Here is a 23,208-nt window from a genome sequence, read left to right as displayed (position 1 = left end):
GTGGCTGAAAATGTGATGCTGATTACTAGAGCTAAAACAAAAATACAAAAAGCCAAACTGATGAGGGGAAATAAGCTGAACAGAGTTAATTGAAACCCCGGGGGGGTTAATTCTCAGTGAGATGATTACATGAGTGGTATAATCACATGATCCATTCTTACTAGTAATATGTGAACTTGTTGCAACTAAACTTAAAATAATTGCATCGTTGTTTCTGTAATACTCTTTGTAATTCCTTCTTTCAGTTACCCTGCAGCTGTTTGACAGCAGAAGCTCATGAGGCGTGATTTTCTTTTGGGCTGCTCACATGGGCATAGATGCTAAAGGGGTTTGATAATTGGAACACATGGGGACCAGAGTATTAGCACCAGAGCAGTTACATGGAATCCCAGCGGCTATAGAAACCAACACTGAGGGCAGTAATGAAAATGTTCCCTCTCACAGTTTTTTTTTCTACCTCCTCTTCAGAGTACACCTTGGCAACCTTCAGGAGAGAGCTCTTTTGACAGCTACCAAAGGTTATTACTTTTATGACCAGGGGCAACCAGGCCTCTAGAGAGTCCATTAGCACCTGGAAGAGCAATTGATCTGATAACTGGCTATAAGACACTTTCAAATATATCGAATGAAGACCTTATTATCCCCAAAAAACAGACGGAAAGTGCCAACGAGATCAATGAAGTGCCTAAATGAGTGCTTTCTGAGGACACTGATTGGTGTCACAGTTTGTTTGCGCACAGAGTCGGGATTGTGTCTTCAATCGATAACCGCAAATCAATACCCAAAACCAAGTCTGTGAAGATTTAGGCCGGGCTAAAGTCTTTTATTTTTTTTTTACATTTTGGCCAAAATTCACGATTTTTAAATACTTTCTCCTATCAGTGAAATAAAATGTAATTACTACAATAACCATTATACAGGATAGAGTACTGCAGTTTATAGGAGAATCAGACAATCCTTCTTTATATTGTGTAAGCTCATAGCTTAACGGCACCTACACAACACCTTTGAACTTATCTTTTCGCACTCTTTCAGTGCATTTATTCTCCATCCCTCCACCTAATTATGTGAGTTCTGTTCCCCCTTTATCCCCCTCATTCTTGCACTGCATTTCCTTGTGTCTGGCACTACAGATAAGACGCAGGAGATAAAGGACGTAGATGCTATCTGTAGATAAGACTGAGATAGGGAAGTAACAGGCAAAACAGAAAGCAGGGGAGAGGGAACAAAAGATAGAACACTTCCCCTCACAAAAAATGCCCTTGACCTGTGTTCCCAGTAAGCAGACAGCCAAATCTGCCTCAACGTGTTTACATGAGACAATAATCTTGTCAAATGGGCCCTGGCAAAACAAAAGAAAACTCCAGATTAACGGATTCAGCGAATGTGCCTAGTTAACACTGTTCACATCTAGACTTTGTTCCGGGCATTTTATTTCCACCAGCATAATAGTTCTGCCACTCAGAGGCACACACCTCATCTATAAGAGCAGTCTGTCATTTCCACCTACAAACACCCCAAGTTGCAGCTGCAACTTCATTTCCGCGCTCACTTCTTTTATGTTTCCTGACTGAAAGCATATGTGTGTGTGTATGTGTGTACTGTACTGTATGTGTGTATGTGTGTATGTGTGTACATGCATGTGTGCGATGAATACTATGTCATTTCAGACATTTATAAACGCCTTTCAAACAGGCAATCAGACAGACTTGACGTGACAGAGATTGGATTTGAAGGTGGGGTAGTGGGTTGATTTTCCAAGAAGTCCCCCGCCGTAAATTCTAGAATACACTGGTGGCAGATCAAGAGCAGAAACAGAAAGCTGTCAAACAAACATCAAATGAAGTGAATTAGTATTTGGCCCTAATCATAGCTTTGGGCCGAGCAGCAGGGACTCCATTTTATAACTTGTCAGATACTGTGTCTCCTTTTACCACACACACACACCGGTTTATTAATTTATCGACACACCTGTTAAGGCAATTTAGTTGAATTGGTTAGTGGCTGGGTATAATGGTTAACTGTGGTAAAAACAATCTTATCAAACTTAAAACTACAACCAAAAGAACTTGAGTGAACATTAACACAATATGACAAAACATCCAGTCATATTTGTGAGGTTATTTCACCTTCGTCTTGTTGGGACGCGGAAAAAAACACAGACTAACCAGGTAACATTGCTATTAACTGTAAGAGCCTTCAATACAAATAATAATTTGTTAATTTGAATAATTCCTAAAAAACCTCTATTTTATTATTATTAAGTTGAATAGAGGAAACATTTGAAAAACACATTGGTTTCCTTCCTTGCAAACTATAAATAGAGTGCTGAATCCATCTATACCGGCAAGGCACTAAGAAAACAAATAGTAATGGTTTCTCGTCCTAGACATCTATCTTAAAAATGTTTTGTTACGGGTATCGTTAGTTTGTCATGATTACTCAAGTAATGATTATTCACAAAGATGCGGACCTGCCTATTAAAAATGATGACTCAGTGCCAATTCCTTACCCTTGATCTTGTAACCCCACACAGCGTAACAGCGTACATTTCACAAAAAGACAATTATAAATGGTTTTCCTTCGCAAACAAGTACATATTTGGCTTGAAACAGTATAATTAAAGCTTTCCTTGCACATCATTCCCCTCATTGTGCACCTAGTTCTAAGTCTCTGCCTCTATGCTGTCAAATAAAGGGTGAATATCCCCCCCTCCTGACAGTTCTTTTCAGATTTAGGTAAAACCTTGTGGCAGCAATCTCAACCGGACATGCATGACCAGACACACCCGCTCAAAATATCTTAAGAGCAGAGAATACAGTTTGGTTCATCACCTGGATAAGCACACTCCAGAGCAAAGACAGATACACTGATTTGTCAATAGAGATAAATCACTTATTTAGGTTAAAGAACACACAAACAAGTGATCTGAAAATACGAAAGAAAAGACACATTAACACGGACAACAAAACACATTTTTGTCTTTGCACAATACAAAATGGCCGGGACCACTTTACAATAAGACTACCATTATAAAGGGTTTAGGAATAGTTTGTAATTCATTTATTAATTAGGTTGTGAACACTTTATAAATCATTAATAAGCTTTTATAAGACATGAGATAAACAGGGCGACTGTGACCGGTTGCTTGCCAAATAGTGAGCCCACATTTATCTGTACTCCTAAGCCTTCTATTGGCTACTTAGCTTACTTTGTCTTCTTCCTCAGCCAGCATCCTTGGTATCTGTTGTTCACTGAGTTGATTCTCGCTAAGTAGCCAATGTAAGGCTTAGCCATCTTACCAAATGGTGAGCCTGTGTTGATGTATGAAAACTATGTTAGAACTGCTTTATAAATAGTTCTTAATGATTAATAAAGTGTTTACAACCTAATTCATAACCTAATTATAAACCCTTATTGTAAAGTGGTACCAAATGGCCACTGACCTTCATAGATTCCCACTTTCCTTACACATGCTGCCATAGTTCACAGTGACTTAAACCCTGAACTACAGTGATGCTTTAAAGTTACATGTTCAATAAATAGAAAACTGAACTAAGATACACTAAACACACTTTTTCTGAATACACAGAAATGTCTGAGCGGTCCTCACTGCAAACCTCCAAATACAAAGACTTTGTTTAAGCAATTTCATCTGCCGTGTTCACTGCACCCACACAGCACTTGTGTTTCATGTTTCCAGAACCCTTTGAGCACAGCTTACAGGATGCCAAGACATACACATACACACATGAAAAAGGCCAGTTTGTCAGTCTGCACAGCATCCCTCAATTGCAGTTTGTGTTCTGCCTAATGGAAACATCCAAATTAAATTGGAGATGAGTGAAACAACAGTCATAAACATACCGCAGTTTTTACCATCCCATTAAGGGATGCGCAGCAGAGAAAACTGTGCACTGATTACTGTTTTGTCGAGGAGATGGATTCAAGGCTTGAGTGAGGAGGGAGATTATATTGGTGTTAGAGTAAAGCTGTAGAAGCGCTGAATAGGGCTTCCTTATATCAGGCAGGGACTGTTTTGAAACACAGCAACGACAAATGTGATTAATCAGATGACTAGGCCCTACCAAATAACACCTTTAATAACTTCTCTATAATGTAGTGAAGGCCTACAACACTCCTTCAATTTAAAACTTCAAGTCCATGTTGTGATGATTCAGAGCAATAGGCGAGGACAATATAATACTAAATGTTGTTAATATAATATAAAAATGTCTATCGTATATATCATCCCACAGCCCATAAGACTGTTAAACACCTGAAAAAAAAAAAAAAAAAAAAGAACATCCATAACATGCAACTGTTTTGCAATTTATATATATCAATATTGCAGTTACTTGTATATAGACTATTCTGCACTATTTCTATTATATTCTATTTTATTTTATTGCACTATTATTCGTTTTATTGTGTTCCACTGTTAGAGGAGCCTGTGACCTAAGATTTACATTGTCATAACTACACTGTAGCTATGTACAAAGGACAATAAAAGCCTTGAATCATATAAAAATGTAAAAAAAACAGCTGCAACTTCCGGAAGTATGCACGCAAGACGCACCAATAGTTTTTCTCATTTGTGTTCTGACAAACAGTTAAACATCAACATAGTCTCACTCCCTGAACGTCCAGGAGCAACACACTCTCACTCCATAATCATCCAGGAGCGACGTTTGGTCAGGGTCCCGTGGCGTGCAGTTGTGACGCTCCTAGGCTCCTTCAGCTTCATAAAGGGACGCAAATAGCTTTCAACTGATTGCAATGTATTCCCATCTGCAGCAGGATTTGACGCTCATGGAAGCACGGCATTCGTTTGTGTTGGCTGCCCTTAAAGGCAATGTGAGCGTCCATTCCCATTGGATAACGGAGAATTGTACACAGTATTCCCCTTACTGTCGATTGATTTGACAGTGATATCTGCACTACTCATCAATTCAAAAACACCGGATTATCCTTGTTAATTACACAACATTGATTGGTTTAAATTGTGTACAATGCTTTTGTATTTTTCGCCTTCAATTCGAAGAAACAAATATGTTTTCGGAGTTTAGGATGGCAGAAGACACTACACTACCCAGAATCCTCAGCTATCGTTTGGGACTACACCATGTGCTTTTGACAAACCCCGTGATTAGTCCTCAAGCTCTGTGATTGGTTGACTTCCAACTGCATTCCATATGAAAAAAAACGTTTCGTAAAAGATAAAATCATACTTTATTCAGCAGTGCTTGCTTTACTCTTTGAAAGTCATCACATGAATGCAATACATAAATGGCTCGGCTGCATTAAATATTACACATCTGTCATAGTTCATTATTTATCTACAGAGATCGGGCCTCAGAATAGACCGGAAACTATTCTTGAACCGTTCTGTTTTAATTTCACAATAAAAGTTAGTAGTAGTAATATTTTGTTTTGATATTATTGTTTTTTATTAACTACTAGACCGATGGGTCATGTTAAGAACATATTTTCTGTGTTGCTGTGGGTTTTTTCCATCGCTTTTGTGTTACAAATATCAAAACAATAACAAAATATATCCGTCGTAAACTAAACCAGAAACAGCAGTATATTTTATTTTGTTAACATTGTAAACTTGACAGCTTTTTAACCAAGCGGCAAACTCTGGGGAAGAGCCGGGACACTAATACGGAAGTGCCTCAAACTGCAGTTCATCTAGTAGTTATTGTAGCTAAAACGGCGATTTCTGAGAGATTTTAAATCTCAGATCTGCTCAACTCAACCTGTAAGACAGGTCTCAGTGAGTCACGCGCCTCAACCCTGCATTACAATAGGCAGGAACACTCTGCTGTCGCCCACCAGCTGAAGAGAGTTAACTAATTAGAGGGGCGTGGCCCCACAGCTGTGAGAACTCAGCAATCAGGTGTCCATCTTAGGTGGCTCTTTCCTGGAGCTTCAGCCAGACGAAGACTGACAAAGACATTGGAGTCCTGTTGGAGCAAGACTGACAAAGACATTGGAGTCCTGTTGGAGTCACGAGGGAGGCAAAGAGGAGGCAAATCCTACTTTGATTGAGCTAAGTATCGCTGGTGTTTTCTTTTGTTTTATTCAATTCTCATTGGTTCTCTAGCCCCTCATGCTATAATCATGTGTATTTTATCCATTCCTGTTCATGTGTCCTCTCGCAATTATCACTGGCCCCGTGTATCTCCTAATCGATTTAACCAGCCTGCTCTTGTCTATCCCACATGCTCCACTGAGATCCAACATCTCGTTTCAGGTGGCCTGTGGAACTGCCAGTCAGCGGTCCTAAGGCTGACTTCATCTCTGGCTACGCTTCCCTGCAGTCTCTGGATTTCCTTGCTCTCACGGAGACCTGGATTACTCCATCCAACACATCCATCCCAGCAGCTCTCTCCACAGCATATTCCTTCTCCCATACACCCAGACCCTCTGGCAGAGGAGGTGGCACTGGTCTCCTGCTCTCTCCCAACTGGAGCTTTTCCCTCTTCAAGCTAACTAACTTCACTCCTTCCACCTTTGAATTCCATGCCGTCACAGTAACCCATCCTATACAATTAACCATTGTTGTTCTCTACCGTCCACCAGGCTCCTTGGGGGACTTCTTGGAGGAATTAGATAATCTCCTCTCACACATCCCTGAAACTGGCCCTCCCGCTGTACTTCTCGGAGACTTCAACCTCCAGACAGGGAAGATAGACGGACTAAAATCTCTGTTAACCACCTTTGCTTTCTCACTGTCTCCATCCCCACCAACTCATAAAGCTGGCAATGTCCTTGATCTCATATTCTCAAGGAACTGCACTACTTCTAACCTCTCTGTAAACCCGCTTCACACATCCGATCACTTCTTCATTTCATTCTCTCTACCCCTTTCCAAACACAACGAACTAACCTCTTCTCATTCTGCACCTGTCCGCCGCAACCTTCGTTCCCTCTCCCCCTCTACCTTTGCCTCATCGGTGCTCTCAGCCCTCCCTTCCTCTGACTCGTTCTAACTCCTGCCTCCAAACTCTGCTGCAGAAACTCTCCTCTCTACTCTCTCATCCTCTCTGGACTCTCTCTGTCCTCTCACATCTCGGCCGGCTCGTCAGTCCCCTCCTGCTCCCTGGCTAAATGAGGCACTGCGTGCTAATAGAACCATCCTTCGGGCATCAGGCTCTCCTCTCCTCTTTCTCTGCTTCCATCTCTCAGGCAAAAAGCACTTTCTTTCAAGATAAGATCCAATCTTCCTATTCCAATCCCAAAAAACTATTTTCTATCTTCTCCACCCTCTTGGACCCCCCCAAAGCCCCTCCCCCCTCCTCCCTTCTGTCAAGCGACTTTGTTAACCACTTTGAAAAAAAGGTTGATGATATTCACTCTTCTTTTTCTGACTCACCTTTACTCACCGCTGGGTCACCAGACCCTCCCTTCACCCACACACTGACCTCCTTTTCCCCTCTCTCTCCAAGTGAGGTTTCTTACCCTCATTACCTCTGCCCGTCCTACCACCTGTCCTCTGGACCCTATCCCCTCAAACCTCCTTCAGACTATCGCTCCTGATATTCTACCGTTTCTCACCCATTTCATCAACACTTCTCTAACTTCTGGTCACTTTACAAACAGTCTCAAGGAGGCAAGAGTAAACCCTCTCCTAAAGAAACCCACTCTCAACCCGTCTGGCCTGTCTTTCTCCTCCCGTTCCTGTCTAAAACACTTGAACGCGCTGTCTTTAAACAACTCTCCTGTTATCTCCATCAGAACAACCTTCTGGATCCGCACCAGTCTGGTTTCAAGGCAGGTCACTCAACAGAAACTGCTCTCCTTGCTGTCTCTGAGGAACTGCACACTGCTAAAGCAGCCTCCCTCTCCTCTGTCATCATCCTTCTGGACCTGTCTGCTGCATTCGACACGGTGAATCATCAGATCCTCCTTCGCACTCTCCAAGAACTTGGAGTTTCAGGCACTGCACTTTCCCTCCTCACCTCATACCTCAAAGACCACACCTAGAGGGTTACTTGGAGAGGGTCCGAGTCCGACCCTTGTCAATTAACTACAGGGGTCCCTCAGGGCTCTGTTCTTGGTCCCCTCCTCTTCTCCTTGTACACAAACTCGCTCATGTCTGTCATTAGCCCGCATGGTTTTTCATACCACTGCTACGCTGACGACACCCAACTAATTCTTTCCTTTCCCCGCTCAGAGACCCAGGTCGTCGCACGCATCTCTGCTTGCCTAGCAGACATCTCTCAGTGGATGTCTGCTCATCACCTCAAGCTCAACCTTGACAAGACTGAACTGCTTTTCCTTCCGGGAAAAGATTTTCCCACTCTTGACCTAACAATCAACATCGGCACCTCTGTTGTTTCCCCGACTCAGACTGCAAGGAATCTGGGTGTGACCCTAGAAAACAAACTGTCCTTCACTGCAAACATCGCTGCTACAACCCGCTGCTGCAGATACACGCTTTACAACATCAGGAGGATACGTCCCCAGCTGACCCAGAAATCAGCGCAGGTTCTGGTCTTGCTCTCGTCATCTCACGCCTAGACTACTGCAACTCCCTCCTGGCTGGTCTACCTGCATGTGCCATCCGACCTCTGCAGCTCATCCAGAATGCAGCGGCTCGTCTGCTCTTCAACCTTCCAAAATTCTCCCACACCACGCCGCTCCTCCGCTCCCTTCACTGGCTTCCAGTAACTGCTAGAATCCACTTCATGACACTGGTACTTGCGTACCATGCTGCGAATGGATCTGGCCCTTCCTACATCCAGGACATGGTTAAACCGTACACCCCAGCACGTGCACTCCGCTCTGCATCAGCCAAACAGCTTGCTGCACCCGCACTGCGAGGGGGACCCAAGTTCCCATCAGCAAAAACTCGTGGGTTTGCTATCCTGGCTCCAAAATGGTGGAATGAGCTCCCCATTGAAATCAGGACAGCAGAAAGCTTACACATCTTCCGGCGCAGACTGAAAACTCATCTCTTTCGACTCCACTTCGAGCGATAGAATTACTAACAAAGCACTTATATACTAATAAAGGGCTGGCTTATCTAAAGCCAGTTGAGTAGCACTTGAAATGTTTGGCTCTATGAAACCTGATGTACTATATGATTCTGTTTTCTTCAAGGTTGTATCTTCCTGGTCGAATGCACTTATTGTAAGTCGCTTTGGATAAAAGCGTCAGCTAAATGCAATGTAATGTAATGTAATGTAATCTAGTGGCCAGTCGGAGCAGTCTGCAGAAGGGAGCAATTTCCATAGACCCCCATTTTAAAATGCCCAATTTTAAAGCATAAATACACATGTTTACATCGTGGTTCAAAAAACCATATTCTCTGTATAGTTAGATCCCCCCTTCATGAATATGGATTGGGGGGGTGAATTTGTTTGCAACTCATCTATTTAATTAATATTAAGCCTTAAAGCTTTTGCATAAATTAGGGCGTGGTCACTTTGATGGACATTTACATGCCTCACTGTCAGCTAACAGCAACTTGTCCACTCTGCTAGGCTACAACCATAGAGGCTACAACATTAGTTAGTTGTAGTTACTGTACTTGACCCTTTAGCTTTAGCCGTGTTCGTGGTGATTGTGCCTTTTAGGGAATATTGTTACAAATACCAGAAAATTAAAATGTTGTGCTGTGCGCTTGAATGTACTAACAGAACTTCCAATAAGTCTAAAATGATGATATTATACATGTCCCGTTCGCAGGTGTTTGTGTGCTTGGTAGCTTAGCTTGTTACTTATTAGCCAGCTAAGGACGTAACCCTTTATACATACATATACATTTTAGTTTATGATTCAGCCTTGGGTAAGACTTTTATAGTCTATGGCAGTGGTTCCCAAACGGTGTGCCGCGGCACACTGGTGTGCCGTGAGGCAAGTCCAGGTGTGCCGTGGGATTTTGTGACAAACATACGTTATTATTGCAATATACAACTACACAAAAATAATTATTTTTTTATTTACTATATCAGTACTTTGTATGCACACATTTCATAATACAGAGGCAAACTCTATACCTAAAAACGATTATTTAAAAAATAATCCTCACAGAACCCCGTATTCCGCTGTTAACGCAATTGCGCAGGTGGGATTTATAAGACTGTGACACATCAAAGGCTGAAGGACAATATTAAAACTGAGAAACAAGCAAGCGGGAAAATGGAGCGCTTTCTTGTGCGGAGCAAACCAGCAACCACCAGTGTAGAGACTGCCGACAACCCACCACCGAAAGAGAAGAGGAAAAAAACTGTCAGCAGACAGTACCATGACAGTTATCTGTCTTATGGCTTCATTTGGACCGGGGATGTGAACAATCCTCAGCCCGAGTGCGTCGTCTGTCGGGAGAAGTTAGCTAATGCTAACATGGTTCCAAGCAAGCTGAAGAGGCACTTGGAAACCAAACATCCCGCCCATGTTCACAGTAACTTGGACTACTTCAGAAGAGCGCGGGATCTGAACCAGAGGCAGCAAGGACGTTTGTTGGATTCTGTGAAAGTGTCTGATAAGGCAATGGAGGCGAGTTACATGCTAGCGGAGCTCATTGCAAAGCAGAAGAAGCCTCACACAATAGCGGAGACACTCATCCTCCCTGCTTGCAAAATACTTGCAGGTGTCATGCTGGGTCCAGATGCCGCAAATGAGCTATCGAAAGTGCCGTCGTCTGATAATACGATCAAAAGAAGAATCGACGACATGTCCGAAGACATTGAGGAACATTTGGCAGAGAAACTGCAGGCGAGCGGCAGATTTTCCCTCCAAATAGATGAATCTACGGACATCAGTGGGGCTGCCCAACTTCTGGCAAACGTCAGATATGTTGATGCTGACTCCATCAAAGAGACATTTTTATTCTGCAAAGAAATGGAAAGCCACACCACGGGAGAGGAAATATTCAGGGTAACTAATGACTATTTTAAAGAGAACAGTCTGACCTGGAATATGTGCGTCGGTCTTTGCACAGATGGTGCGGCGAGCATGACGGGGAGAGTGAAAGGATTCATTGCTAAGGTGAGGGCACAAAACCCACATATCGTGACAAACCACTGCATTCTGCACCGAGAGGCATTGGTTGCCAAAACCATGCCCCCGGAGTTGACTGAGGTGCTGAATCAGGCCGTGCAGATGGTGAATTACATAAAATCAAGGCCCCTGAAATCTCGCCTCTTCTCCCAGCTGTGCGCCGAGATGGGAGCCGACCACCAAAGCCTGATCCTGCACACAGAGGTACGTTGGCTGTCACGGGGGAAAGTCCTATCCCGTCTTTATGAGCTTCGGGAACAGCTTTTGGAGTTTTCAGGTGAAAACGCTGTCCCACATAAAGACAAGCTCGCGGATGAGAGGTGGTGCGCCAGGCTGGCTTACCTCGCAGACATATTTGGGCATCTGAACGAGTTAAACGCCAAGCTTCAGGGAAGGAATGAAAACATTTTATCGTCCACAGACAAGATTCGGGGGTTTATGGGCAAACTTCTCCTGTGGCAGGAGGCTTTGGAGCAGGGCTCCATGGACATGTTCCCGCTGACATCAGCTGCGCCGCAGGCAGCTAAGGAGCGCGCTGTGTATGCGGAACACCTTCAGACCTTAAAAGAGAGGTTTGAGCAGTATTTTCCACGTGTGGCTGACATCGAGGACTATGACTGGATCCAAGACCCATTCCACCAGGAATCCTCCACAGAGAAGCTCTCCATGAAAGAGAGAGAGGAGTGCGCAGAGCTCCGTGTGGACCGCACACTGAAACTCAAATTCAGTGAGCTCCCACTGGATCAGTTTTGGTTGGCTTCTGCATCGGAGTACCCAAGCATCTCCCACCACGCGATTGAGCAACTACTTCATTTTCCCACTACCTACCTGTGTGAGCTGGCGTTCTCTACTCTGACTTATATGAAGAACAACAGCAGGTCACGGCTGTCTGTTGAACAGGACTTGCGAGTTGCCCTCTCTTCAGTGCCACCGAGGATTAAAAAAATCTGCGCGCCCCGACAGGCACATGTATCCCATTAATCTGTAAATAGGCACATTTTAAAATAGCACATGTTTCAATGCTGATTGGTGAAATGTTATATTCATAATTTGTAGTTCAGGACCATGTTTCCTTGCATTGACAGTTCTCTGTGCTGAGTTTCTGCTGAGTTTCCGTTGCCTCATTTTTAATTTTGTGACCTGTCTGGTTTAAATGAGTGTGTTGCTGCTTTGATGAAGCCTAATTAGCTCAAGTTTAATAAATTATATAATATATATATTATATATATATATATATATATAATATATATATATATATTTATATTTATAAATTAATTTAAACAATTTTTCGTTAATAAATATTTCTTGAATAATATAGTTGTCTTTGTCACATTTTATTTGCCATTAGTAAATAAGTATGCACATTTACAGATATTTTACATGATATGAGTGATAACACGTGTTATAAGGGCTATTTTAGGGTAGGTGTGCCTTGAGATTTTTACTTGTCCTTTGGTGTGCCTTGGGCCCAAAAAGTTTGGGAACCACTGGTCTATGGCTATGACGCCCATAATGCTAAACGGGAGCAAATGTTAATAGGGGACCCAATTATCCCAGTGGTGGCCGCCGGAGCTAACGGAGCCGCAGGGGGCTAGCTCCAGCCGGCGTCCAGGAGCTAGTCCCCTGCGGCTCCGTTAGGTCCAGGCGGTGGAGTCGGTCTTTTCTTAACGTGTGAGTGACAAGCATTAAGAATAACAAAATATAGCAAATTGTCTTGCAGATTGTCTCATTTGATTATGAATGTGTCACTACCACCCCCCCCCCCCGTTCACATTCGCGATACAGAGGGCTTCATACTCCACTAGCACCCCCCCCCCCGTTCACATTCGCGATACAGAGGGCTTCATACTCCACTAGCACCCCCCTCCCCCCCCCCCCCCCCCCCCCCCCCCCCCCGTTCACTTTCGCGATACAGAGGGCTTCCTACTCCACTAGCACCCCTCCCCCCCGTTCACATTCGCGATACAGAGGGCTTCATACTCCACTAGCACCCACCGCAGCAGGTCCCGCCTCAGCTCCGCCTCTTTGCCCTTATTTGGAGCAGGCGGGATTAGACTCTGACGTCGCTGTCAAGCTGTTAGTGGCCGACTCCGCCTACTAAGGGCTGCTCGGCAACTCTGCAGAATCCTATGAGTGACGTCACGGACACTACGTCCATTTATATATACAGTCTATGTTTTTAACCCAAACCACCTACTGGTTAAAGCACGTTATTACACGTTTAGAGTAATAGAGAGCCGCAGTGACGCGTCCTTAAACCCGGAAGTAAACTTCTTCCGGTTCCTTCGTCAAAAACCAATGCAAATTCTCCATAGGATTTTGGAAAATAGCTCGAAATAAGGTCTGTGGTTGACAAACATTTAAGAGAGGGATCACGTTTTGTTCAGCCGGATAAACTCCACATGTCAACCGTACTTTTATAATTTTTGAATCATAAATCTAGTCGCCAGAAGCAAAATGCTAACGTTATGCTATAAACGAACTACAAGCCAGTACAGCAGCAGGGTCGCACGACTTCAACGTCACGCCAACTTAAGATCGTTTCAGCTGACTTGCACTGAAACTGCACTTTAAACACACTTTATACACTTTAAATATATTATTAACATTTTAAACTGTATACCCCGGTTATCTAGGCCCTTTTTGTTTTGTTTAATGTATACCACGTTTATCTAGGCCCTTTTTGTTTTGTTTTATTTATACATGTCACACTGTGGGAAACGATATTTCGATATTTCTGGATGTATAACACATGTAGAATTTTTGACAATAAAGCTGAATTTCACTTTCGCGTTTTTGCATATTTTAACAAAGCTTTTAATTTTAGCCACACTGAATTTAAGTAGAAGTCATGGCTGTGTCAATTACCAGTCTGATATCGTTTTACAAAGATGACAAGAAGAGTGTAGATAGGAGAGAACCACTACAAGTCAGGACACGTAACAGTGCAGCCTAGATGAAGGTGTGCTTACCGGTGTTGTCAGAGCTAGCATGAGGGACAAGGTTTATAGTGTCGGTGAGTAGTGATAGCAAGAGTACCGTTAACCTAGAGTTAATTTATTCACATTAATTCCCATCAACAAATCAATTTTATGTGTCACATGAAATCTTTATTACAAATATTACACACCAGAAAACACAGAAATATCCATGGAATAAACATACAGTAGGCTATAAACAATTAAAGGGATGATTGGGAAGGCATTACAAATGTAAATATATTTTAAATAAAAAAAGAATCCCCCCACCACACCCACTACAGGAGAAGAGGGAATTCTCTCCACTAAATGTGAATGCCCACGTGGAGAATGGAAATGCACTCATGCGGCTGCATTTGCCATCTTTGCCATCCACAATTTCAACTGCACTGACACCCCCTGTCCGTGGAAGAAGCCAAAGGCAGCTAAACGTATGCATTCAGTGGAGGAGCTATTTCCTCCAACCAATAACTAATTTAACCCGCTGACAAGAGAGCCCACCTCCGAAGATCGTGACTGGCTGAGGGACAGACTCGGGGCAGGTTCTCAGGAATCTATTGGCTTCTCTCCCCCGAGCCAGAAGGGGAACACTACAGCTTGGAAACACTTACTGTTCCTGAAATTATCAAATATATTGGGCATCAGGGACCTGAGGCAATTGTGGCAAGCATGGCATTGTCTGAGGAGCAACAGAGGGCAATTCAGGTGGCTACCACTGGTCAGCGAACCAACCCAAACTGGCATTTGTTCAGGAAAGGAAGGTTGACTGCCAGCAACTTTGGAGCTGTCCTGAGGTCAAAGCGTTTGACTGCTTCCTTTATTGCCAGGGTGCTAGGGCAACAACTGGCCCTTGATGGTGTTTTGTCTGTACAGTGGGGGACTATGAATGAATGTGAGGGCGTCAGGGCATTCAACACTGCAACCCAGATGCAGGTCCATGAGTCAGGATTGTTGGGGGCATCTCCAGTGTTTCCTGTCAGCTCGTCTGTTGGGAAGATATCAAATATTAGTTTCATGGAAGTCACACCGTCACATATAAGAGCATTAAGACATACAGTACATAGGCTAAAACAAAACATCTAAAGATATAACCTTGCACTTTGATAAGTCTCGTGAACATTTTCACTATTTTGACATTTTTATAGATGAAAATTGAACGAAAGAAATAAATGGTAGATTAATCCATATTGAAAATAGGTGTCAGCTAATATATTTCTTAATTAATTAAGATAAGATATTACTGTATTGATCCCAATTTGGGAAATGTTTGTGTTGCAGCAGCATAACAAGAAAAACAAAATATAAGTTATTATTTATACAAAAGTATGTGAGGGATGGAATATTAAATTGAAAATAAATGTAAAATGTACATGTGATTTTACGTCCAAGAGAAGCTATGGAGCAGAGAGTTCTCTGCCAGCCAGAGGTGATTTGTTATTAGTTCAATATGTCAAACTGATTTCCCTGACTACAATCTTTAGTTACATGGTGAAACGTTATGCTGCTTGTACTAATTAGACTTATCATATAAGCCACGCAGGTTTTAATAGGATGTATTCATTATCTTTACTTATGTTGCGGTCTTTTCAGCAGCGCCATCTCTAAAACGGCGATACAGTCACTACCCATCATTTACATTTCACGTGACATGGACAAAAATGGAACGTCAGCTTACCTCATGGCACGAATCCAGACTCTCCTTTGGAAAATATTGGCCGGGAAACGATAGAACAAGCACGTTTCATACGAAGACCTGAGGCTGCAACCCGGAGCAAAGCAACAAACCATTGCGTAGCTAACTAGTAGCGCTAGCTTTAGCTAACGTTAGCTAACGAAACGAACTGCCGAGTCAAATTGGAAAACACTGGTAATTAATTATTCTATAATTTGTAAAACTACGGTTTTAAAAACGACAATTTCAAAAATACAGATTCTAATGGTCAGATATAGATATATAGATACTAAAGGTAGGCTGGTACTTGCTTTCAAGCAGAACACAGGGGAAAACAAACTTAGCGGGAGTGTTTACGTGTTAGGCGTAATGACGTACAACGGCCTCGACAATTTCTGTAGTCCTATTCAGCCACTCGGTAACAACCATCGTTTTTCAGACACGTAAACTCTTCAAAAATCCCCAGTGGGGTCACTGCTGATGTATTTGATGTCGTAGAACAAAACGTGATTTATCTCTTAAATTTGTGTCAACCACAGACCTTATTTCGAGCTATTTTCCAAAACCCTATGGAAAAAATGTATTGCTTTTTGACGAAGGAACCGGAAGTGCTAAAAATGCTAACTTACTTCCGGGTTTTATGACGCGTCACTGCAGTTCTCTATTGCAATGTAGGTAGATTGTGTTGCTTTTTAATGACTGTTTAACATGCTTTTTTCTTAATGTCTTTCAGTTTTGTAAAGCACTTTTGAATGTGTTATATTTTATGAAAACATTTAAATATTAAGAGTACATACAAAATAGGAGGAAAGTAGAAGGTCAATGATAGAAGTATAGAATAGAACATATCAAGAAGATACTGTAAATGATATATAGAATAAAACAGTTTAGTGCCGGATGTACAAATATATTAATAGGAGGATGTGCAAAACAGACAAACTAATTAGGCTGTATTCAAACATGAAATAATACTTTAGGTTAAGGTCTTCTTTTAAATACATGTAAGGGGGTATCTGATCAATATTAAGCCTGACAAAGTACTTAACGTTTAATATATTGCATGGTTTGTTTTGGGACTTGACAATCAGCTTTCCTGCAATGTTAACTATGTTGAAGCACTTATTTTAACCAATATTATACATATTTATTATACTCTTATAAGATGTATGTAGATAGAATAAGAAATGTGCAGAATATGACAGTTTAATGGTGGAGGTACACACATATTGATAGATGTCTTGTTGAGGAACCTACAGTATGACCCAAGTTTGTCATCATTGCATAACTACAACGTAGTTATATGATATGTCAATAAACCTTTGGAAATCTTGTGTGCAAAATAGCCATTATACACAGTTTTTGATGAACGATTAGAAAATAACGAGTAATGAATATGCTTTATAAGGATCTGCAGATACATTTTTTGTCTTCTCAAGCACAAAAACAATCACCTTCACTGAATTTTACTCAGGTAAACATTGTACAAATCAATGTTGTGTAATCAACAAGGCTAATCTGGTGTTTTTTAGTCGATGAGTAGTGCAGATATCACTGTAAAATCAATCGACAGTAAAGAGGATACTTACTTCCGGGTGTAAAATCCTCCGTTATCCAATGGGAATGGACGCTCACATTACCTTTAAATGCCGCTGACATGGACCGATGCGGTGCTTCCCTGAGCGTCAAATACCGCCGCCGATGGGAATACATTGCAATCAGTCGAAAGCTCTTTGCGTCCGTTTATGAAGCTGAAGGAGACTCGGCGCGTCACAACTGCACACCAAAAGACCCTGACCAAGCGTCGCTCCTGGACGTTCAGGGAGTGAGAGTGTGTTGTTAAAGGTCCCATGTCATGCTTTTCCGGTTATTACCCGTCCCCTTTTGTGTTATGAAGGTTTTTATGCATGTAAACGGTCTGCAGAGTCAAAAACCTCAAAGTACACCCTGTAGCGAGTAAAACTCTAACACAGAAAATACCTCTCCAAAACGCCTTGTTGGAGATACGTCACTGCCCATTGATTCTTCCGGGTACCGCAAGATGGCATGCGTTACCCGGAACCAAATGGACCAATCCGTGGAGCCGTTACGTTACGTCCGCGGAGCCGTTAAGTTAAGCCCCCGCTGATTGGTCCAAATTGACCAATCCACGGACTTCCTCACAAACACACTCAGTGCATGCAGCTCTGCTGATCTCTCCTCCCTGGCTGCAGGCTGATAAAAGACAGTTGGGATCGCGGCGAAATTCTCTCTGGAGACCCATCCTCACAGCGTTTATCAACCTTTTTCTTACTCAATATCAAGCCACACTTATTGTTTTTACTTCGGCTGTGACTTTTTGTGTGCTCAGGGTGAGTTTGGCTGTGTTTCGCTTTCGCTAAACAAGGAAACCACACCTCAACGGAGCTCAGCGCGATTCACAACGTCCCGACCAATCAGAGCACACTGTGTTCACAGGGAGGGTGGGGGCTGGAGCTATTGGAGCTACAACGAGCCGTTAAAGGCAGAGAGTGAAATTCAGTGAATACACGTAGTTTACAGAGATGCTGTATGAGAAACCAAAGTGATTTTGGAAAATTGCACAATATAAATCTATTTTAGTAGACCTCAACAATGGAATTATGATCAGTGGAAATGGCCATGACATGGGACCTTTAAACATAGGCTTTACTTTGTGTATTTTTGTATATGTAGTCAAATATATCGTGAAAGAAGGTTTTGGCCAGCCCTATATCCTGATCCCCATCTTAGCACCTTGTCAGCCTGATGCCTGTTGACCAAACATCTATGAGTATATATCTGAACCCCATCAGCTCCCCTTACGCTCCAGCCAATCGCTCAGGGTATCTCCTATGCTTGGGTTCATGCTCCACTTCCTGCCACACTGCCTCTTTATTTATCCCATCTCTCTTCTCCCCTCGCCTAGTTCTCCACTTCACACACAAACTCTGAACCTATCACTCTGTATGTGGATTGAAACAGTTACTCGGCGCCGTTGCCTTTAGAAGTGGTGGTCCAAAAGCTAAAAGCAACGCCAGTTTTCCCTATTTACACAACAAAGAAATGGTAGAAACTGTAAAAAATGGGTAATATGGAAAGAAACATTGAGAGAGGGAAATTGAAATGATACACATGAGAAACAATAGTACTTACTTAAAGGAGTACTACAGCTATGAAACAACATTCTCAGGGACACATTTGAAAACCTGTATTAATTATGAGTAGCATAAAAACTTAAAATGACACACATTTTTTTTTAAATAAAAATGTAATCAGAAATGGCATCAATCTCAGTTTGAGTGTGGCACTTTCCAGCACAAACAATGGTGTATGATTTGCTAAGCTGCTTCTTCTAAGCAGAACAATCCCTTTCAACTGATTTTTGGGATGTCACTTCTGATTATGTCTAGTAGGGGTAACGTAAAAATGTCTAGTCGGGTATATAATTTTGCGCAATAAAGAATTGATTTCATTATTTTAGTTGCGAGACACAATGTTAGCCTGTGAGTTCCACACAGGCAGCAGATCCTGCTAAATCCCCAATTTGTTTTCTTCCGAGTTCCTCCCATGTTCAATCAGGATATTGACTATCAAAATGTACTGCTGATTTCTCGCCTTTGAGCAAAATGTGAAGAGTCCTCAAGGTTGATTTCAAACACAGAGTTGCAGCTCCACTTACCATCATGTGTCACATTCAATATAATAATTCCCTGCAACAGGAAATGGTTATATAACTGTGAATCCTACTGGAGATGAACTCCACAGTCAGCAGCTCTGTGGGGATTTTAGCCACTTTCAGTATTTCTGGTGCCAGACTGTGTGGGTGAGACACATCGAATCTAATGTTTGTTGTTTGTTTCCTGCCCTAGCTTCAAAACAAAGGGTAGCCTTGGTAATCCCGATTAACAGTTTAAATGAACTCTAAAAGACCAAACAACCTGGGTATTGGACACTGTAGACATGGAGGGGGGCAGTGGCACCCTTTAAATATTAACCAAGTGGACTCTGAACACGCTGTTTTATGATGGCAAGAGATTTGCTTGAGCCAGAGAGCATCAGCAAATGTCAGGCCGAATCATCTTAGGGACATCAATAAAACATATCAAAGCAATGCTTTAAAAACCTCCACAGCCCATCCTGTCGGTTTCAGTATGTCTCTGGGATGACCCACTCTAAGTCCACTAATGCACACATACATGCACGCAACAGTAACACACACATTTCTTGTTTTACAGGTTACGAGAACTACAAAAAAGTAAAAAATAGAGGAAAAATACCTGATTTGAGTTCCTGTGATCGCACCACATCTTGCCCTTAAGTGAAATTCACTCACACCTAAAAAAAAAAGAAGGAAAGTGTTAGATTTCTTATTTACATTATCTATAAGGATTGATAACATCTACAGAGAAACAAGTGCAGAGCATACCGTGCCCAGTCAACTGTAGGACAATCATCTTCTCACTTATTTGTGAATATGAGTATAATTCATAATCTCATTCTCTGATAATATCCCTCCAGTCTCCCACGTTTCCTGTCACTCCCCATTATACTGCTCAGTGATGCAAACAGTAGCTGCTCTGCAAACGTCCGGAAGATGCCATGGTGCAAAGATGGAGATCAGCTTTGCAGTGTATGAGGTTATGTATTGTGATGTGGTTGATTCAAGATACCTTCATTATAATTCCGTTTGGCTCGCAAATTGGCATCTTTATCTGAATTAAATATTTGTCTCTGGACTAAATCTGAATCTTGTTAGACACTTTGGGAGAAATGTCAAGTCGGTGACATTGGTAATGCCAATCGTTGGACTGTGAATAAAGGCTAACCTGTGTCGTGAACTGAGGCACAGGACACAGGACCCAAATGCAGGACTCGGAGACAGTTGTCCAAAAATAGAATGTAGTTTAATAACAGAAACTAAGTCTTAAAACTCACTTGACAAAAAGTATATTTCTCAAAGTAAAGTTCAGGAGTCAAAGGGCCCAGGTTCTCACGGCATGGAACATAACGAACTGACAAGGGACAAAGAAACACAAGGGCTATTTATAGGTGAGGAGGATGGGCACAGGTGAAAACTATCACGGCAGGGCAAAGCAATCTCAAGGGTGGGAAACACACAAAGGCAGGAAGTGTGGGATCTGGAATGAGAGGGAAAGATTACTTTCAAAATAAAAACAGGAAGTGACAAGATCAAAACACAAGACTAGAGTAAAAAACATAACTTAACCATAGACTGTATATGAACTTAACCTAACGTAACTGTCTTGCCACAACAACCTGCTATCAGTACATGTTCTGGATAAACATAATACTGTAAGTGTTATTTGTTTTTTCTCTGCTGATTATTCGGTTTATTTTTGGAGATTTAATTAATTGCCTGCCAGAATGATTTGGCCACAATTAACATTAATTCTGAAACTGATCTTTGAGTAACAGCATATCATTACTTTTGTTTAGCTACTTGTGAACATACGTACATTTAAATAAAAAATAAGGGCAAGCTTAGCTCCATCAACAAACACAAAGCACTTACTGCCAACGTCTTCACCCAGTTAGCACTGTTTAAGATAAGCAGGTCCAAACACAGCACTGATTCAGTACAATCATCGAGGTATGACCTGTGGATTTATTTTACATCTGTGTAATCCTATATCCACCGCATGAATTTTCAAAGACTTTGCATAGTACTTGAAGGAGCCATATGGGCTTTTCTTGTAAATAACAAAAATAGGTATACAAATTCAGCGTTACTATTTAAAACATTGATTGAGTTTATCCTTGAGCTCAGTCATACATGCATAATGTCAATATAATAATGTTGACGTAAGAATATAGTCTTATGAACTAATCAATTGTCCAACATTAGGAATGACCAATGAACAGCACATCTCTCAAAGCATCTAGGCCTAAATATAATTTTCTGTTCAAGGCCAGCAATCATATGATTATGTTGCTAATGGAGTGAAATTACCTGCAGAGAACTTAAAGGTCCCATGTCATGCTTTTCCGGTTATTACCCGTCCCCTTGTGTGTTATGAAGGTTTTTATGCATGTAAACGGTCTGCAGAGTCAAAACCCTCAAAGTACACCCTGTAGCGAGTAAAACTCTAACACAGAAAATACCTCTCCAAAACGCCTCGTTGGAGATACGTCACTGTCCATTGATCCTTCCGGGTAATTCATGATGTCATGCGTTACCCGGAACCAAATGGACCAATCCGTGGAGCCGTTACGTTATGTCCGCGGAGCTGTTACGTTAAGCCCCCGCTGATTGGTCCAAATTGACCAATCCATGGACTTCCTCACACACACTCAGTGCAGGCAGCTCTGCTGATCTCTCCTCCCTGGCTGCAGGCTGATAACAGACAGTTGGCATCGCGGCGAAATTCTCTCTGCAGACCCATCCTCACAGCTTTTATCAACCTTTTTCTTACTCAATATCAAGCCACACTTATTGTTTTTACTTCGGCTGTGACTTTGTGTCTGCTCAGGGTGAGTTTGGCTGTGTTTCGCTGTCGCTAAACAAGGAAACCACACCTCAACGGAGCTCAACGCGATTCACAACGTCCCGACCAATCAGAGCACACTGTGCTCACAAGGAGGGTGGGGGCTGGAGCTATTGGAGCTACAACGAGCCGTTAAAGGCAGAGAGTGAAATTCAGTGAATACACGTAGTTTACAGAGATGCTGTATGAGAAACCAAAGTGAGTTTGGAAAATTGCACAATATAAATCTATTCTAGTAGACCTCAACAATGGAATTATGATCAGTGGAAATGGCCATGACATGGGACCTTTAAGGATGCAGGCAAGTCTGTCGGCATTGAGAGATCTTAAGACTTGTTCACCTCATCAAAGTAATCAAACAAATTAAACAGCCGTTAGATGGAACTGCAGAGACCCACTGAGAATGAGGCAATCTTCTTCCCACATGCTTAACAAACACCACCGCATGTATTTATAGTTAATGTGCTACATATACTCTTTCTACCCATATATGCACTCAAATGTGTTCTTGATTCATGAAAATAAATACCAAATGTCAAGTTGTCATCACAATTCCAAAAGTGGAATCCATCAGGTCATTATTGAAGAGATGGAATGAATTTGCCTGCATTAAGGATAGTTAATAGAGGGTGAATAATAGAGCTTTCTCCATGAGACACACTGATTCAAGAAATTCATCAAGGGCGATACAGATTAAAAGAACATCATGCATTGTTGGCATTAGTTAGAATTCAAAATTTGAGAGAGACAGACAAAGAGGGAATTGGAGGAGTGAGAAGCCCTATCAGATTTCAAAAAGCAGTTCATATAGCAAAGGTAAGCAACTGTGAGATAGGCTTTAGCGTCAAGGAACGTGTGGGAGTGGATAAACACATGTCTCAGATGCTCCAGCAGATGATAGTATATGCCCCAGTCACGGATTGTTTCCCAAAGCAGTCATTTTGCTTCATTTCCCATTCCATCCTTCAGTAATGAATAGCATTCATCACTGCATGGATGTGTCTGGGGCTGCATACAGCACCAGACAAAAAAGGGGGGGGAG

General features: G+C 42.1%; 2 protein-coding genes across 2 annotated transcripts in view; one reads left to right on the top strand and one right to left on the bottom strand.

The window, feature by feature from the left end:
* LOC307044481 (protocadherin-15-like) overlaps nt 1–20,664 on the bottom strand; it is a 189,984-nt gene extending 169,320 nt beyond the window's left edge. The window contains exons 1-2 of the mRNA XM_079689759.1: nt 20,596–20,664; nt 19,938–19,995 (exon numbers count right to left, since the gene is read on the bottom strand). The gene's annotated coding sequence lies outside the window, so the exon portion shown is untranslated. The remainder of the gene's footprint in view (nt 1–19,937; nt 19,996–20,595) is intronic.
* On the top strand, nt 10,153–11,994 carry LOC307044650 (zinc finger BED domain-containing protein 5-like; the record flags this gene model as incomplete). The annotated part of the gene is made up of 1 exon (XM_079689961.1): nt 10,153–11,994. The coding sequence occupies one exon, from the start codon at nt 10,153–10,155 to the stop codon at nt 11,992–11,994; it is 1,842 nt and encodes a 613-aa protein (XP_079546087.1).
* Nucleotides 20,665–23,208: the final 2,544 nt, after the last annotated feature.

Source organism: Notothenia rossii (genome assembly GCF_949606895.1).
Source record: "Notothenia rossii genome assembly, chromosome: 6".
NCBI classification, from domain to species: domain Eukaryota; kingdom Metazoa; phylum Chordata; class Actinopteri; order Perciformes; family Nototheniidae; genus Notothenia; species Notothenia rossii.
Note: the sequence above shows the minus strand (reverse complement) of the source record. Positions and strands in the feature narration are given on the sequence as shown.